A 20492-nucleotide genomic window follows, 5' to 3' on the forward strand; every position below is an offset into this window, starting at 1 on the left:
TATACAGTACCTATATACCGATAATGATGAATCCTCTGCACACACATTACCAGCTGGCAAAAAGTATGTGCACATGCTAGGGATTGACCGTTTCTTTTCAGGGACCATTATTATTAGTTAATGAAACCAATAACCAGTATGCATTTACACTGAAAATGAAAATCTTTAAGTCAAAATTAAGTTTTTAGAATGTTACAAACTCCAACACAACATTAAGTTTAAATGCTTTAAGCAATTCTTTAATAAATGAGAAACTTTCAACATAAAAGTCATATAGTGTTGTGGGTGAATGAAACCCGAAAGTAGAAGGACAGACGCAGAGCTGTAGCGGATCCAAAGTAGCACACTTTTTAATTAATTAACTATATCGGTCATCAGGCAAATAAAACGCTGATACAGATAATCAGCCAGGGCTGATTATGGGTCTATCACTAGCACTTGCATCCACATTTACACAATGTGCTCCAAATACGCCACTTACAATTTACAGCGACACAGTGACATAAAACAATATAAATCATTTTAAAAACCATATCATGTCTGAGGCAAAGTATCCATCCACATAGCTGTGTGATATTGGAGGATCCGCCTCCATTTTGGGGATTGCGTGGCTGAGGGCTGACTGGGTGGCTGAGGAGCAGTGGTCATGACTAATGCTCAGCTACGACCAAATATGGTTCGCTCTAGCTCACACATTTGCCCCCAGCACTCTTGTCCAGCTTCAGCCCGACAAAACATTATGCTGAATTCAACTCAAATGGATCAACGTTATAACAGCCTGAACCAGTTGCATGGTATATTAAAAGTGTGCCTCAGAAAACAGTCCTGGGCTAATTATCGCCTGTAGTCATGACCATCTACTGTTTTGAATCAAGCTCTGCCGGCTACGGTTGGTATTTCACTCCCAGTTGAGTCTGTGCTTTACAAAGCAATCAAGGAAAAACTAATGCTTGAATGTTTTTTCTCTCTTCCTAAGATGTGGTGAAAAGAAGCACATATTCCCAGATCTTATTTTTCACAAAATAAATAATGCACAGCATTTGCTCAAGCTAACAGAGGCCTAGGGCATTTGCAATTGTAAAGGCTGCTAGAAGACAGATGTAATGATTGGTCTGAAATTATTACATTATTAATGAGGCAATTTGCTCCTTAGTCAGTATTTCAAACCACCCGACCTTACGTAAGGATGCCTCACAGCCCTGAAATCAAGATAGAAAAGACCAATTATAGTAATAAGGCACATCTGCCTTTTATTAGCCGACATACTTCATTAATGAATCCAACCAGGAGGGATATAAATATCATTCTGTGTAGAGTGTAGAAAACACTGATGGACAAGGCTGAGTATTTAAAAAAAAGAGCCTTCTCTTTGTATCGAGCACAAAGGCATGAAAGCCCACACTGTACGGCTTCCATAATCTGCCGGACACATTCAGCTCCTACAGTGTATGAAGCCAAGTTAAAAATAAATACAAGGATTCACGCGTATATTTAATCGCACTGAACATAAGGAATAAGTAAAATGATTAATGGCTTGGGCCTTGTCGGTGACAGTGCTGGTTTAGCTTGAACAGGCATATTCTCCTCCCAAACATTGTCGACATACATTTTCACCAAACATAAAGATAAAAAAGAATCAAAGGACCTCTGGTTCCCCTCTAGCGATCAGCAGCAGGTAAAACTGTGAGGCACAGAGCTCAAAATCCTTTCCTTTTAGCAGCATGGCAATGCTTCAGGGATGAATCGGCCAACTGCAGCCTCTTTAATCTCCAGTCAATTCAAGTAAGTCACAAACAAAGATACAATGTTTAACCAGACAAATGCAGCAAAGGAGACATACACAAAAGCAGACAGGTCTCATTAAAGGGTCACACAAACGGTCTGCTGTGACCTTGACAGTGTTGAGTAATGAGTGGCCTACTGGCTGCTCAGAGTCTGACAGCATCATTCAACCAGACAGACAGAAATGCAGACAGACTTGCACAAAGACCACAACCAGCCGGCAAAACTAGGCCTTTACGTTGCACAAGGAATCGTAGAATCAGCTGCATTATGCCACATAACTTTTTCAAAAAGCAAAACGCTGTAGAGCTCAATCTAGCCAGTCTAGCAGTACGCTGACTTATTCCACAGTCTACCTCAGTGTGTCACGCTATATCTTTCAACATTGATAGAGTATGAAGACAATGTAACCATATTGAATGTAAATGCAGTAATTAATGTTAAGCTGTTTTTATATGTACATTATTACAAGATTTATTATATTATATATAATCTAATAATAATATTAATTGGATGATCAAATAACAGACTGTAGTTTACTGGAAGAGAGCGAAGGCCAGATAAACAGAGGTAGACAGTAAGGGATGATCAGAAGTCAGAGTAAGTAAAGAAAAGATCATGGAAATGGGATGAGAAGGCGAGTAAGACAGAACGTTTAAGTAACCTTGACATTTGTCTCTGGAACTTGTGCCTACTCTTGTCAGTTACTGATTTATCTGGGCCATGACTACACCCCCACATTGAAGCAAAAAACCTTTTGACATTTAACACTCTAACGCCAATCTGATAATAACCTTTGAAAATAAACTAAAATGAATTTGGTTACCAGATTGCTTACATAAGTTACCTGTTGTTGTAGTCTCATAGTGCTTTTCACATAATCATGAAAACAACTGAATGAGAGCGGGTTTTCCCCATCAGCCTTATGGATTATAAGATAGTTATAGACGTACATGCACAAGGCTCATTATATTAGTAGTCTTTTTTCAAAATTTTGATAATAGAAAACTAGATTAAAGTGTTTTGTATTTCCTGTGGCTCAAGTAATCTCTCTGACACTGATTCTGTACTGGAGCACTATAAGAGGAGAGTGCGTGTTAAATATTTATGTGTTCAAAGAACTCTTTCCAGAAAGGTTTCTACAAACACTGAAAAACATGACTGACTGTAATAATTCTCTTGAACTCTTGGAATGAGCATGGCCGTGGTCTATTGCAGAGAAGGGAATGGTGAAAGCAGATACACACAGATTAAAGAAGACAATAGAAAGACAGCAAACTAGCAAAGTGAAATTCACTGTCGTTTGATAACAAAAGCTGAATGGGCTTGTCTCACCTGATTCTCCTCATGAGTGACTCTCATCTGCTCTTTAAGGATTGATGTGCGAGCCGCCTCTTCTTTCCTCATTATCCTCTCCTTTTTCAGCTCAGGACTCCAGAAGCTCTTGATGCTGTTTGTGGAAGATCCCAACTTGCTGTCCTTCAAGTCAAGCTCCCGACGCAGCAGCTCATTCTCCCTCTGCATATCCCTGAGCTGGACCTGCATCTCCAGCAGCTCCCCCCCACTGCCCCGCACCGCCTGCCTCAGCAGTGCGGAGGGCACACCCTGGTGGTGGTGGTGGTGGTGCAGCATGGAGAGGGAGCCTAGGTCACTGTAAGACAGAAGGTCACCATGGGGCAGCCCCACTGAAGCAATATTGGGGCTGCTGCCCATGGCTGTGACGCGGCCCCCATACATGGCCCGGTTGGTGGCGCGACCCAGAGTCATAGTGCTTTTTGGGTAGGTGGCAGTGGAGCCCACGCCTTCATGATCACTCAGATACATGGGACCAGAAGTAGCGTAGGCAGCATTGAGTGACTGGATGTTCTCCATGGAGAGCGTCTTTCCCCCCCCACCACCCCCGCCCCCAACGTTGGCCCTCCGATGGCCCAGTCTGGGGGACCTTGGCAGGCGCGGGGACCGTGCGGGGCTGCTCTCTATATGGCCTACAGCTCTGGCACTGCTGTACATGTCCTGTGAATCAGCGGCGTAGCCACCAGAGGGTCCTTAACGGGAGCTTAGTGAAAGGAGACTGTCCTGACCCTTTGTACCGCACATGGGTGACTTATTTCATGTCCTAACTGGTGCAGCACATCAAAATCAGATCTGAGGAAACAGGAGAGAAGCACCTGTTAGATGACTCACAGCGTGTCAGATGAAAGGCACAGAAATACCACAAAGTATTACAGGGTAAAACAAAAAGATTTGTCCTGCAACATGATGCAGTTGAAAAAAAAAAATTGTTCAGTTAGCTTTAAAACTGTATCAGTCCACATGAGCAGCAAACCGCCACAATTTATTTGGCTCCTATTTCCAATGGCCCACAGGAAGTTCTCAACATCATCCTGGATTTCCCACCGGCAAACAAATATCTACATTCCATTAATACTTTACAGTCAGGGGAAACCTTGGTGATAAGGGCTGTATAATTAATAAAAATGTCATAAGTGATTACGATTTTGGCTCCTACATTTTTTTTGCACATGAGGTTTTGCAAGTAAACTCTTATTTTGTCTTGCATTCTGAATGTAATAAAGTATGAAGGTAAAATCTGACAGTTTAGGGTGTTTTCACTGTTTATTTGTTTAACTGTTTCACTGTTTTTAACTTCAATACGTGCAACACCTTTCCAAAAGTCAATGAACAATAATGTTAAATTGTGATTTCAATGTTGCCAGAATAATTGTGATTATGATTTATTCCATATTGAGATGTTAGTCTTTTTGGCTCCCTTCTTAATCAGTGATTACAAGATTTGAATACAGGGTTTAATAATGTAATATGTGTTAGAAACTGAACCAAAGCTACAAAGAGCACCAGAGTACAGAGACATACACCACCGTTCGCACCAAACAATACAACCAATACAATGTCCCAAACTCAATGCAATAAAAATAAATAGGAAAAGAGAGCTAACGTAATCAAGCCCATGGCATATGGCAAATTAATCATCTGATTCATTGTATTTTCTCATAAACAAAATTACAAATTAAAATTGACAAGGGACTTCCAATAAGTTATAACCACTGATACTTATGCAATTCACAAAAAGCTATACAGATTTTCTAGCCACAATTTGAATATAAATACTATAAATCAAAAGGTTTTTAAATACTGCAGCGCCTGGTGGCTAATGAGGAGAAAAGGCTATAGGAGGCTTAATTTTAAATGTTGTAATAATGGTTATGCCATTTTATGTCACCTAAAGCTTTAAATAGAACAAGCTATATCACGGTCTAATTATAATGTATTTATTTATTTAGCTTGAAATTACACATAGTGGCAGTGTCATTATTACATTATGGCAGATAATGTTTTGCATAAATACAAAAAGCTGTTGGTGAAGTTGAAAGACAAAGCACTGACAGAGATTGTTAATGTCACAGGCTGTTTGGTGATGAATAATACTGGACCATCTGTGAGACAAAAAAATTAGACCCTTTGATCAAAGTGAACTATGGTACTTCCTCTGGTAACACTTGCTGCTCAGACCCAGTTGCCATGGTGACTATGCCTGGGCTAACGGAGATAAAGCACCTCAGTCGTCTGACATATCGGTAGCATAAGTCTCCAAACATTGTGGCCAAATGGTAATGGTGTGTGTTGCAGCAGTGCTAAAGTGACATGGCCGTCCAACACTCCCAGGTTTTTTACTTCATGCATATTCTTTCACATTTCTTTTGAGCGACAGGTGAAATGACAATTCCTAGCACAGAGAACCATGTGTCAACAGGTCTCGTGGCTGTATGAAATTCAGGGAGATTGTGGATGACAGGAACCCTCAGTTGCACTTATTGCATCACCCATGTGGAAACACGTGGCCAGGGGGCAATCACTGCAGCCTGACAGAGGAGGTCAGACAGGACACTGTCATCTCTGTTAGTTATATTAAGCAAACGGTGTCTGGGTGAATGGGAACATACTAATATAAAATGGCGGAACAAATGAACCAGAATTAGCTTAAGGGCTTGGAAAAAGCATGTCTAAAGATTTTGCATTCATAGTCTAAAAACTGTAAAACAATTCTTTTTATTTCTATTTCCATCTGAGAGTCAAACTCCATTCAATTTTTTGATACGCAGACATATGCAATAACAAACACTGAAGCTCTTATCTACAGTGGTCAGCCTGCTACAGCAGGACTGTAAAGTCTGGTTGGTAAATGTTTTAGGAGTAAAAAACAGAATTCAGCATTGGGCAAACAGACAAAACTACAAACACATTTTGCAATGTATTATAATTGACCTGCTTTAAATCTATTCAGTTGCCAGTGCCAAAGTTTGGGCACCCTGCAGAGATTATAGCACGCACCGCCCCTTTGGAAAGCTGAGACCTGACAGTGTCATGGATTGTTCTCAGTCATCGTCTGGAAAGACCAGGTGATGTCAATCTTAAGGTTTGTGAGAAAAGCAAGTCCAAACCCACAATCCATCCAGAAAGACCTGGCAGACACTGGAGTTGTGGTGCACCGTTCCACTATAAAGAGATACTTGTACAAATATGGTCTTCGTGGAAGAGTCATTGGAAGAAAACTTCTTCTACGTCCTCACCACAAAAATCTGCGTTTGCACATATGGACAAGCCTGATGCATTGTGGAAACAAGTTCTGTTGACCGATGAAATTAAAAGGTTTGGATAAGAAAGAGCACAGAATTTAATGACAAAAACCTCTGTCCAACTGTTAAGCATGGGGGTGGATCAATCATGCTTTGGGGTTGTATTGCAGCCAGTGGCACAGGGAACATTTCACAAACAGAAGGAAAAATGGATTCAATAAAATTTCAGCAAATTTTGGACGGTAACTTAATGCCATCTAATGGATAATGATCCTAAACACACCTCGAAATCCACAGTGGATTACTTCAAGAGGCGTAAACTGAAGGTTTTGCCATGGCCTTCACAATCTCCTGACCTCAACATAATTGAAAATCTATGAATAGACCTTAAAAGAGCAGTGCGTGACGGACAGCCCAGAAATCTCAAAGAACTGAAAGACTTTTGGAAGGAAGAATGGGCGAAGATACCTCAAACCAGAATTGAAAGACTCTTGGCTGGCTACAAGAAGCGTTTACAAGCTGGGATACTTGCCAAAGGGGTCAGTACAAGGTGTTACTCTGCAGGGTGCCCAACATTTTGCAAACGCCCTTTTTTTGTTTTCTGTTATTTTGAAAGTGTCAATGATGGAAATAAAATCTAACTTTTTGTGACATATTATACAAATGTCTAATCTGTCATTTGATGCCTTTTGGATATTTTTGCATCTTTTCTTGGCTTCTTCAAGCACATTAATACAATTTTTTACCTGGGTTGCCCAAACTTTTAAGGCCTTCTGCATTTGTAATGACGGTTTCTCTTCAACAAAGCTTTACTATGTTCATATGTTGTCATCATTTTTTTTAGACTTTCTTCATATTGTCAGTGTTGTTCCAGTGATTCACGCAGACACACTGAACCTGACAGATTCAACCAAAATGTTTGCTAATCCTAACTGCTCCTTGCTTGGCCTTTGAAAGTGTACAGTAAGGGGTTTGTATTTTTCTGTCCACCCGGCTGCATAAGGTTAAACTTGAATGAAATAGGAGTGTCACAGTCACACATTTTACAGATTCATAGCTAGGAGCTTTGAAGTAATTGGTATGGAAATATTGAATAGGTTTGATCAACGAAGTCAAAGTCTAAAGTGTTGGGCTACACCATTTTTTGTATTGATCAATTAATATTTTAGTCCATGAAATGCTAAAAAATATGCCCAAAGTGACATATTTAAAGGCTGTTTTTTTCTCTATCAGTAAGATTACCAAAGATATTTCATTGAATTTACAGTGATGAAAAAATGCAAATCCTCTCATCTTAGAAGCGGAAATCAATACATATTTTTTGTTTTTGTTTGATTAATTACAATTACGTTTTTTTTGTTGATTGACCAATCAGCACTAGTACAAGTCAAATACTGAATAGGTTATCTCCAATGAAAAACATTAGTCTGATTCTTTTAATCTTCTGCTAACCCTGTTCTAAACCACCCACACACGGATCCACACCGCAACAAAGCAAATTTCACAGTATGCAGGCAAGGGAGGGAAATTACCAGTGCAATATAGAAAAAGAGTATGATATTATTGCAGAAACAAAAACAGAAACAGCACAGTTAGGTTTACAAGGGATAGTCCAAAAACAGAGATGTGGTGCCAAAATGTCACGTTATCCAAAAACCTGTCAGCAAATGCCAGAATAGGCCTCTGAAGAAATAAGCACTGGCAATTCAGAAGGCAGTGGTGCGCTATCAGCAGTGAGGGCAGATGAATTGACACAAATACTTCACCACAGGCAATGCTGAGTGTATCTGTGGGGTCAGAGAGACCCTTTTTTCTATACGGGGATGATGACAATTTAAAATCCAACATGCAGGCATTTTTTTCCAAGCCTACTCTAACAAAACTGAATAAGACTAAACCACTGTGAGAACATGCTTTTGAGGTCAGAGCGCATGTCTACGGCGGACAAATGACATTTCCTATAAATAGCCTTTACAATGGGTAGATAATAAAGACATTCCATGTGAAGTGCGGTGAAATACTTAACATGCAGCCTCCTCATCACGTATTCTACCACAGTATTAACGCACGCGTGCTTCCCACTGACTTCAATAGCTGGTTGATTGGATGCGAAAATAGGCTATACATACGACTCCAAATGCCTGTTAACCAGTCCAGCAAGATCCAATGTTCCACTGTCGGAAATCGTGTTAAACCTCCTCGACAGATGTTATCTTAATTAGGCCTACACATAGGCTTCTGTTATCAATTAACATGTGTATTCTAATGTCAGCTGACGGGTGTGTACGCTGAATTAGCCTACATTTAATGCAGCATAGGAAGCACGACCGAGCAATTTACAGCTCATTGGGCCTTTACATTTTCGATGGCTCCGGCGTGGTGTGTGTCGAACACCTGACTACACCGAGGAAATTTTTAGTTTAACCCGGGGTAGGGAAGCCGACTGAAACCTTTATTTTGAAATAGGGAACTGGTCGTTTCAACATGGCTTTAAAAATGCAAATTCTCAGATATTAAGTAAGCACTGACTGGCTGTGTCCATGCAATCAACGACCACCGGAATGTTTTTTTAACGCACACAGCCGGTGCTTTTTCCGTCAAATCGCTCACAAAACGGACCCCAAAAACGACAGGATACACGTGTCACTACTTCTATAACGACACGCAGAACACTGGATGTAAGAAAAATTGACATATGTACCTTGATCGATGTTATTTTCTTCCCTTCACCGCTTTAGACGGCATCGTGTCGCCTCCATTCACCCGAGCAGCCTCTCTCAGCATCCTGCCCTGTCATTGGGCAGCGGACATGCTCTCTCTCCTCCTCTACACACCAGGGAGCAGCATCACTACTGCAAGTGGCAGCTGGCAGGAGGGGATGGGCGGATGAGATGCGGTGAGCGGCCTGCAATGCATTTCACATCATCTTGGTGTTGAATGGTAGTCATTGGTCGCGTCTGTTCACATTGGTCGAAGATTTGAAAACACTGTGATGTAGTTACAGTGCATTTTAAGCTTATTCCAAAGTAGATGTGTGAATCAGTAGGACTAGAGTGCTCCCAAACTCACAATCAGGATTTCCATTGGATCGGAGTACCGTCACTTGGCTTTTTTTATTTTTAAACAAATGGCAGACTGAGCCTATAGAAAATGTGTATTGTATTCGGATACACAATTTGGTAAAAAATAAAAGAAGTGAAATTAATAATGAGTGGGTTGTATTTTATTTAGCAGAATTACATTGTGTTGTTCCATTCAAACCAATATTCACATTTCTGAGCAGAATTTCAGTGCTGTACTCTGATAAAACTAACACAACACATGGGGACAATCTCTCTCTCAATATCACTCTCATATCTGTTAAATGTGGAGCTATAGCCAGATGCTTAGCATAGCTTAGCATACAGACTAGATAAACAAAAAAAGCAAATAACTAGTGGTGCTCCATATGGTTTGAAGTGTAAGGAATAGAGAGTAGTGGTTTTAATTCAATAGTTGGAAGAATGATACAATCAGTAAAGCAGTGAGGTATTGGGGTGTCTTCTATGACACAATAAACTGGCTTGTGTCAGTATTGTATTCTGTATTGTATTATTGTGACTGCCAACATTATAAATCAGATTTGCCTGAGGGTAAACCACAGATCCAGCGAGCAGCTATGACAGAGGAACTTCTGTTGCAGCATAAATCAATCTAAACTCATGACATCAGACAGTAACTTCACCATGAGGTGTGTACGTCCTTCAGAAGTGTTTGAATAGACAGCCCCACAACTTAAACAATGCCCCCCTGGCTTCTGTCTTTCTCCTGCTCTTGGCTGCCTTTAAGCCTCCTGAAATTACGGGGGCTTTCTCCCATTTTGCTTTGTAAACACTGACGCTAAGTGTGCTCGACAGGGCCCAAAGGAGAGGCATCAGCATTTCTGTTCACTAAACACACACAGAGACACACACACAGTCTCTCACTCCCTCTTTCTTTCTCTCTCATACACACATATAAGGTTATGTGAAGAGGAAATAACTAAAACTATTTCTTACTTATTTCCAGTATGAGATCCCACTACAGGCAGAATGTGAGTGGTGGTTGGTTAGGTTTGCTTGTCCATTGCAGGGCATTAGAAGCCATGTTGAGGCTTAGTTTCTTCTTCCTCTCACAATTTGACTTGCAATATGTACCTGTTTGCCTAAGCAGCCATGTGGTCATCACTGAAATGTTGCCAGAATTGTCCATTTTCTGTCTTTTCCAATTTGTCTCAATTATTTTTTAGAAATCAGAAATTAAATGTAAACACAAACACATACAACACCAGATTGTGTCCAGCTTGCTTGCATGTGTGACAAAACACTAGACAATAACAACTTATATGACTGCATAACAAATGAATAAAAATATCTGAAAATATACAATTCACTCCCAGAAATCCCACCAGATGTCCCTCATTTTATCCGGATGTCCATCACCTTCCACTTTCTTTGTGTTGGGATTTTAAACTCCGGTCCATTTATGAGGACTGTGATTAACCTTTTCTTAGATTTCCACACGGTAAATCCAGACAGCCAGCTAGACTATCTATTAAATTAAGCATTGGCACTGTTGCTCCGATTGGTTTAAAGATAAACCAATTAACTAGAGCACGTTTTTCTCCAATCCCAGAATGCTTTGTGGACTAGCCAGACCCTTCTTTGCAGTGGTGTGGAGGAAGGTCTGGCAATGCAAGACCGGGAGTCCTCTATCAGCCTATCATCCCCTCCATCTCTTAAGCAATATTGATTTATAATTAATTAATATATAACAGACAATGAAGGAGACAAGTGATGTCATGCCATGAAAATTTTGTATTTGGCAAGATAGTAGTTAGGAAGAACTTCCTTTTTACAGGCAGAAACCCCGGACAGACGCTCACACTTGGTGGGCAATCATCTGCCGCTGCTGTTTTGGAAACAAAGAACAAAAGCAACTAGACTAACAACAAAGATAATAGAACAATGACAAGAAATAATAGTAGTAGTAGTGCAAAGCATTGCACGGTGTCAAGCAGGGCCACGGCAGCAGCTGCAAGCACGATTTAGGTGCCACCCCAATCCAAGGAAAACTATGAGAATAGAAAACATAGAACTCCATCTGCCTACAATGGAGTGGAATGGAAATTTCTAAGTGACGCCAAATTTTTGACTGGTAGTGTAGTCCTATACAGGAAAGGCAGTCTGTGCTGCGTGCTCTTCCTCTGACTCTACTTTATCAGCAAAGGTTATTTCACATCCTAACTTATTCTTATGGACTACAACTTTAAAGCGTAACTCTTGCCACAATGCTGCCTAGGGTGTTTTGGGGAATGTACCCAAGGCAAACTTTAGTTTAAAAGCATAGTTTAGATAGATACTTCAGCCAGTTTGAGATTGGTTCCTACAAAATTGGGAACTGAAGAAAGGTTTTGAATGACTTACTTTAGCAGTTGCTGTTGTTTCCGGGCGGTCCAAATGCAACGTAACAGGGAGGAGAGTAAAGATGAAAAGCTCCTAAACCTTAGTTCCATATGAATGCACGGATAATTTGTTGTTTTGTCATAGCTTACCCTATATGGCTCAATTCCCTGTTTGTATGTGATTGCTCCATTTTATAGCGCTATGCTGCTTTCATATTTGGTATAATCCTCTTAGAAAGATTCTTGAGATACAGAATGTTCTTGTAAAGAACCATCATGGATGTATAATGAAAACTGGGTACTAGCCCCTCCGAATAACACACCAGAAGAAAAAGGGCGTCTTCTCTAACAATCTAGCAGTTTTTTTTGCTAGAGCCACCAGGTATGATTTATAACAATATACCACGGCTGGTGGGCACAGAGGTGTTTAATCTCAGATTTTTCTCCCAAATTTGTGCTGTAGAAGATAATTCATGTTCACATTTAACTGAAGTCAATCATTTTTTTTCAAACTTCTGCCAACTACAAGCAATGATGATGACAACAGTAAGCTCACAATTTCCGGCACTCTTTTGGCCAATCAGCACATTGGGACCCTGTATAAAAGCTGCTAGTGGCCATCCCACTGCCTTTCTTGCTGTGTTGACGGAAGTGGGCCACACTTTTGGGAGGTCTAGATTTTCCCAGCATCAGATGGTATCAGCTAACATCCCATATAAGATTTGTAGCAAATTGGGTCAAGGAGGATCCCACTTCTGATTTGCTGAATTTAGAAAAATCCCAAACCTCAGGCTCCCTGTTAAGCCTTTTGGCTTTCAAGGAAGTCAGCCAGGAGTCATTGTAAAAACAACCCTATAATGTATGTATGTATGTATTAAAAGCATGGTTTATTACACATAAGCTTGAAGGGAAGTCTGGACTAACATCTCTATTGGTTTCAGTTCAGGGCAATCCTAACTTCTTACCAGGTATGGAGAAGGGTGGGTATAACACAACATCTCAAGGGATTAAGAGGATGCGTGATTTGAAAAAGTCTAATCTCCCCAGGCATGCATTTTTCAAATACTTTCAGATTCAACACTTCATGAACAGGGGAACTACATTCAATATTGATGCCACTACACCTGCAGTTGAACAATTGCTCGACCTTGACCCAGCTAAGAAATCCATTTCTCACTTTCACAAGGTCTTAAACCAGACTGATGTGACAAATGTACAGGATGTTATGCAAAAATGGCAAGGTGAACCTGGTATAGATATTGATGGGGATTAATGGACTAAGATATGGACTCAAACAAAGAAAACATCTGTGTGTAGCCGTGCCGGTTGCTGCAATTTACCATTGTGCACCGTTTGCAAATCTATCCTATCCTCCTAACAATAAACATAATATAAACTCTCAACTCTCACCTGCAAGTTAAAAATGTAAAATCTCAGTGGGCACCTATACTCATTGTATCTAGTCGTGTCCTAAAATTAAAACATACTGGCTGGGTGTATTGCAAGATCTGGAAAAAAATTTTATGTTATGTTGCACATGGACCCTCTTTCTTTAATCCTGGGTTACCCCAGTCAATATACTATTGTGGATGCTAACTCTACAAGAAAGTAAAACATCGTCACGTATGCAGCAAGGAAGAACATCTTTCTGTCTTGGACAAGTGACAACCCCCCTACTAAATCAAACAGGCAAGATCATTTTATGATGCTTTCCTCTTGAGTACCTGACCTGTCTGCTTTACTCTTGAGAGGGACAATTTATGAACATTTGGACTCCATATTTTCACTTTTCCAACACCACAGTGGTTTCAGTGCTTTTGAGTGTTGTCCTTGGCTAACCTCTGCCTCTTCCCTATGTCCTCATAACACTCTACTTGCAAACCGGTCATTTTGAACTTCCAGAACGGAGAACTGGGATGTTTTTTTAATTTCTTATTCTTTTATTTATTTCCTATTCATTGTTCTGGTTGGGTGCATTTGAAATGTAAATGTGTATAGGCCAATGTTGCACTAAGCGTTGTTGTTATCCTAATGTTGTATTTATATTAACATACAAAAAAGCTCAATAAATATAGTTCAAACAAATAAAAACACAATTTGAAACTTGTATCCAGCCACAAACCTTACATTGTATAATCATTTTAATAAATAACAGCAGCAATATACCATGCAATAATCCAGAATTATATTAATTTCTAAGTTACTTAGCAGGTGTACAGGTTTAGCCTATTAAATCAAGGGTAAAGTAACCAACCAGCTTGTAATTGAGCTCACAAGAACAATTACAAATAGTTTGAAATCCAAAATCAGTGAATGGGGTTATTCCTCTTTTTCCTTCTTTTTTTTAGGTGAGACTGCAATGGTTCACAAACAAAGCATTAAAAGCCATTAATGCCTGGAAATAGATAGTTTCATTTTAAGTGCTATGTATTGATTATGCAGTCTATGGCTGGCAAACAAGCAGATTAAATGTAAAACCCTGAGCAGCCAGTTCTCTCAGCCTAATTGTAAAAAATAAGCTCAATTATAAAAAAGGGGGGGGGCACATTGGGCTGTAGCAATGACCAAAAATTAATAATTAATCCACAGAGTCACGCTCTACTTCCACTCTTCATCTACCTGCATGTCTCACACTTCCCATCACTTGAGGTTGAGTAACAAAATGGTCCTGTAAGGTCATCGTTGATGGAAATGACTGGTTAATTCTCAGAGGCTAAGGCTTCTGTCATGGCTTTCAGGAAATGGATGAATGCAAGTCTTCCAATTATGGTTAAATGACTTAAATGTATGCCCTTAATAAGAGGATTTGTGGTTCAAGTGACCTATAACTCAGGACAGTAATGACAAAACCAATAATTAACCTGCTTTATACAAGCATCCATCTGGTCTGTAGTGAGGGATGGGACAGAGCTGGCTCAGCTCATATGAACACTGCTGCAAAAGAAAAAAAACGTAATATAGAGTAAGTGATCTCCAACAGTGTATGAGGAGGGTCACTCAGCAGTTTTACAAAGCACTATTATGGTGAACTGCTTCCTCACGAATACAAACTTGGAACGTGAGATACAGGTTTCTGAATGTCCTCTTCCATTATTCTCCGGGTGAGCTGTTTAAAATCCCCTCGACTTTCTAGACAAGACAACGTGGCTACACTGATAGTAAAGAAGTGAGATGTCTCACTCTGTTGCTAAAACAGAGTCCTAAACATACAGGGGGAAAACACAATCTGCAGCAATGTGCAGTACAACAATAACATGGTGTTTTTTGGAAATTAAACCATGTAAACCTATTCTGGTACAACTTCAAAATGACAATTAAGAACCTGAAAATTAGCATAATATGGGCGCTTTAAACATGCTCCCTTAGAGCGACCTGACGAAAAAAAGGTGAGACACCTTGATATAGAGTTGGCTGCTGGGCCAAGCAATCAATCGTTTCGTTTCGTTTCGTTTCGTTTCGTTTATTTCACACGTCATCACTGTACATTCAATCACAATTCCATGATGCACAACAATCATTTACAGGACGCATGAAAGGGGAACCCCAAATAAGCTACTAAAAGCTTTTCAGAGGGGGCCCGATAACAAACACACAATCCTTGTAAGAACAAAGATTGAGCACTTACACCTTCACTTTCATTGATGCGTTTTATGCCTATATGTTAATACAGACATTTTTAGTGGTGTTCTACCCTTTGTGCACCTATGCCATGATCATCTTTATCAAAAAATATATCTTGTATTAAGTCTACACTTCCTTTGAAAATTGCTAGCGGAAGCAATTGGTTGTGGTATGGAATTGCATTCTCCAAACTGACACTTTTTCCTTTCTTGCAGTTCAACCTCACTTGTAAAAACAAATTAGAGAATCTAGATCTTTTAAATCCTAACAAACACGTTTTTCTCTTCAAGATTCTGCTCACATCATAGCTTTGGAGATCTGTCAAGATTTCATTAATCAAATCCGATCATAGTACAGAGACTGACCTCATTAAAGAAATCAGTGACCTTCTTTTAGCTGATGAATTGGGTTAAAGTTCAGTTTACCGTACTATTTTCACATCTTAGTGTAGTCTTTAAATATGTAGCCCATGAAATTATAATTGACCACTTGAAATTCAGGGTTAGCATCAAGGACGTATAGCACTTAAATTCAATGTCATCCTGTTTTGCATCTGCATTGTTCTATAAGTATAAGTAAGTATATTTTATATCCAGTATGTTGAATTATTAAGAGGTCTTTTCTCACTTTGCTGTTCTGACAACATGCTGAAACGTATATATTTGACTCGTGAAACCAAATTACTTAAACAGCCTGATTGCATGCCCAACTCAACACTTAATCTTGTTTCATAATGTATTAAAGATTCTCCAGGTGCAAAATATTTCGTGAGAATTTTTGTTCATTATTTTTGATGAACAGTTAGAAATAGCACTAGAGTACTACTTTTGATAACTGTAACTACACTGCATAAAAACATATAAATAAAAGTATGCATTTTTTGTTGAATAATAGTAGAACTTTTTCCAATTCTGTGCCTAACCAGATGAGGGCAGCCAAGATATTCAGATGTCACTAGTAAGGCTTTACTCTGAAGGAAAGGGAAGCGGCACAATGGATTGTGGTTTCATAGTAACTTGATGGCCCATTCAATGTGTTACAGCAGAGGTGTGCTCCGCTCTCTGCCACACATTCAAGCACAATACAAGAACATGATAATTCAACAGCTGCTGATGAGTGGATACCTTAGCTGCACTGCTGTGTTAGTGTGAATGTAAGTTCTCTCCATGAAAAAAAAGAATAGTCAATGTCCTTTATCTAAGAAACAATACATTTACCATAGTTACATGAGGAATACACAGATACATGGTGAAACAACCACAAAAAAAGAACATGATACATGCTTCTCGTAAGTGTACTGTTACCAGAGCACCCTGGGTGAAGACTCTGGATAGACCTGGTAAGCCCAAACGGGTAGTTTGGGTAAACTGGGAACGTCTAGAGAAGGCCCCTGTCCGACAGACTTTCAACTCACACCTCCGGCGGAGCTTTTTGTGCATCCCTGTGGAGGCTGAGGGCATAGAACCTGAGTGGACAATGGTCAAAGGTGCCTCAAGGGGCTGTACCACGAACATCCTGGTGGACACCAGTAGTAAGGGAAGCCGTCCAACTGAAGAAAGAGTCTTTCCGGCATCCAGCAGGCAGTTGCAAGGTACCAAAGGGTCCGAAGGGCTGCAGTCTCTGCCATGAAAGAGGCAAAGCATCGGGTCTGGGGGATGGAGAAGGACTTTCGGTCAGCACCAAGGTACCCAAGTTACTTCTGGAAAACTGTTCACCACCTCAAGAGGGGGAAGCGGGGAACCATCCAAGCTGTGTACAGTAAGGATGGAATGTTGTTGACCTCAACTAAGCAGGTAATGGGGCGGTGGAAGGAGCACTTTGAGGAACTCGTAAATCCAGCCAATACGCCCTCTTTGGTGGAGGCATAGCTGGACGATGATGGGGAGGATGTCGTCAATTTCCCTGGTGGAAGTCACTGAGATAATAAAACAACTCAAAAGTGGCAAAGCCCCAGGGATTGATTAGATCGGTCCAATCCCCATTTCAAAAAGGGGAACCAGAGGGTGTATGTCAATTGCAGGGGTATCACACTTACCAGTCTCCTTGGTAAAGTCTATTCCAAGGTGCTGGAAAGGAGGGTTTGGCCCATGGTCAAACCTCAGGTTGAAAAGGAACAATGCAGATTCTGTCCTGGTCATGGAACAACGGATCAGATCTTCACTTTTGCAAGGATCCTGGAGGGAGCCTGGGTGGATGCCCAACCGGTTTACATGTGTTTTGTGGATCTGGAGAAGGCGTAGGACCGGGTCCCCCGGGCGACACTGTGGGAAGTGCTGCGTTGGGGTTCTCTGCAGTAAATCAGACTCGTTCCAGGTGAGTGTTGGCCTCCGCCAGGGCTACGCTTTGTCAACAATCCTGTTTGTAGTATTTATGGACAGGATATCGAGGTGTGGTGGGGGTGGGGGGGGGGGGGGCTGCTGTTTGGTGGGCTGCGGATCTCATTGTTGCTTTTTTGTGGATGATGTGGTCTTGATGGCATCATTGACCTGTGACCTTCAGCACTCGATGGATTGCGTTAGCAGTTGAGGATGAAGCGGCTGGGATGAGGATCACCTCTAAATCTGAGGCCTTGTTTCTCAGCAGGAAACCGATGGAGTGCCTTCTTTGTGTAGGGAATGAGTCCTTACCCCAAGTGAAGGAGTTTAAATACCTTGGGGTCTTGTTTACGAGTGAGGAGACAAAGGAGCGGGAGATTGGTCAGAGAATCCGCAAAGCAGGTGCAGTATTGCATTCAAATTATTTGATGAATGGATGGAGTTAGAAATAAGTGAGGTTACAAGACCCTTGTAGCATGCTCCTCCTCTCTGCTTCAGCAAGCAGGTCTTTTGTGAATCACGTTATTTTGATTTATGAATTTGTGCACATTACACAATTTTTAAAAGGGACCATTTTACAAACTGGGCTGCTCTGGGGGACGCAACAACGGGGAAATGAACTGCCACACGCCGGCGACAACAACGGGACTAGTTGTCCGACGCGGGACGCCATCCCCGGGCACAGGGACACGACCCCTGGTCTCCGTGGCACGCCACAAAAAGGGGTTTTAGATGTTGTTAGAAGAGTCCAGTTGTCACTGACTTACCACTTCATAATATCTTCTATTAGGACTTGAAGGACTTAAAACCTGTATCAACTGTCCTCTTGAGCAATTCCAGTTCCAGCTGTAATTGTAAATGACATAAGAGCTAAATGGAAAAAAATGTACAATCAACTAACCTCCTAAATATTCGATAGATTAATCTATAATATGTCTACATCATTACACAGTAAAAGCGTGAGATGATTAGATATAACAATATTATTATCTATAAGGATAATACACAATACACAACTGGACCACAATGTATTCCTTTTCTTTTTATTCTTCTCTCTGTTTGGAAATTGCAGGGTCAATATTTTCATTAATCACATTACTTGACATGATGCACCAAAATTTACTCTTTATCTGTTTACAGGAATACACTGAATAGAACACAAGGTTTCACAATGGATACACGACTGACGTTTTGCCCATTGCACTTACAACAGTGAATGACATTTTCCAGATTTTTTATTTAAATTTTTTTCCCTTACCCTCATCACCTTGCAGATCATATCCATCAAATCGAAAACCTCCTGATAGTGTGACAAAGGCATTCTACTCTGCAATTGCTGAGGAGGTTCTTTCTTTTTGTTTTACAAACACAATATGTATAGAAACTATACACAAACTGGACATGTTTCTGAATACGAGTTTTGTTCCACTGTTGTAAACAGTCAATACAAGTCAGCCACATACACTATGCTTATGCAATAATAATAATAATAATAATAATCATCGTCATCATCATCATCATCATCATCATTATTGTGGTAATAAATTTTCTTTTTATACACAAAAGTTGGCAGCAAATACGGCATTGGGATGCACATGACAGCCGTATTCAAAACTCAAAAGCTGTACAGAAGAATGAATTCCTATTTACAGTAAGTATGTGTGTCTGTCTGCCTTTCTGTCAATCAGATGGCTGCACTTTAGGCAGTTTTGTCTTGTGCACCTCATATCGACCAGATAGCATCTCCACCTCACTTTTACATAGATCTTACACTGTTCAGTGGGAGGCACTGTTACACAACCTCCATATTTCTGCATTTAATCCAGCAGCAAGTGCTACCAGTCAGGCTTGTGCTTTCAAAATGACATGCCCTGATTTGTGAATGACAGGCTTAACATTTTACTCATCAAAATTCTCTACGTTGGCCTGTGAAAGTCAAGGTTCATTAGGCAAACCTTGGTGAATCATGCCTTACCCTTTTTTATTTCAGGTACAACTTCCAAGAATATAAGATCTAGTCATGCACTTTTCCAATGGCTTGGCTGCTGAGTGGTTTAATCAACAATGAAATATCCAATAGAAGCATTCCATTCACCCCACAGGTTATACTGACACCCATTATGTACATTGACAAGTATTAATGAGAAGTGCTGACCATCTGTATCACAGGTTTATAGCAGCATGGACAGTCACTGCAAGCCAAACACTGAGGAGCCCAGGTCAGCCAAAACGCACAAAAACTGAATGAGGGCTTACAAACAGCCAGACAAAGCCAAGCAAACCCATGCTTCAAAGCAACATGATGGTGGACATTCAAAACCTACAGTCTAAGCAGTTTACCCTTTGGCAACGAGTCCCCCGTGTTGGGAGTGAGGGGTCAAAACATGCCACGAAAATAAAAACGATTCTAGTTTGATATTCAATATTCAAATTCATACAGACAAGTTGCTAAGTAAAAACAATTTAATGACCTTTTTTTATCTTTCTTTTTTTAACTATTTTAATTCATAATTGTGTTGTTTCTTGTGAATACAGTGATGATAACAACCTGTTTAGGCAAAATCACTTCCAGGTTCAAAATGAGTCATTGCATAGAACATTTGAATTGATAATTGCTTTCATCCTCTCCTATATCTGTGTGTGTGTGTGTGTGTGTGTGTGTGTGTGTGTGTGCGTGTGTGTGTGTGTGTGTGTGTGTGTGGGTGTGTGTGTGTGTGTGTGTGCGTGTGTGCGTGTGTGTGTGTGTGTGTGTGTGTG

At 40.4% G+C, this 20492-nt stretch overlaps 1 protein-coding gene across 1 annotated transcript in view; it reads right to left on the bottom strand.

Moving 5' to 3' along the window:
- The window catches only part of LOC117943421 (ERC protein 2-like), a 37260-nt gene extending 27988 nt beyond the window's left edge, over positions 1-9272 (bottom strand). Inside the window, exons 1-2 of the mRNA XM_034869534.1 lie at positions 9079-9272; positions 3118-3927 (exon numbers count right to left, since the gene is read on the bottom strand). Coding sequence (XP_034725425.1) covers positions 3118-3792 — 675 coding nt within the window. The 5' untranslated portion in view covers positions 3793-3927; positions 9079-9272. The remainder of the gene's footprint in view (positions 1-3117; positions 3928-9078) is intronic.
- Positions 9273-20492: the final 11220 nt, after the last annotated feature.

This window comes from Etheostoma cragini, chromosome 4, assembly GCF_013103735.1.
Source record: "Etheostoma cragini isolate CJK2018 chromosome 4, CSU_Ecrag_1.0, whole genome shotgun sequence".
NCBI classification, from domain to species: domain Eukaryota; kingdom Metazoa; phylum Chordata; class Actinopteri; order Perciformes; family Percidae; genus Etheostoma; species Etheostoma cragini.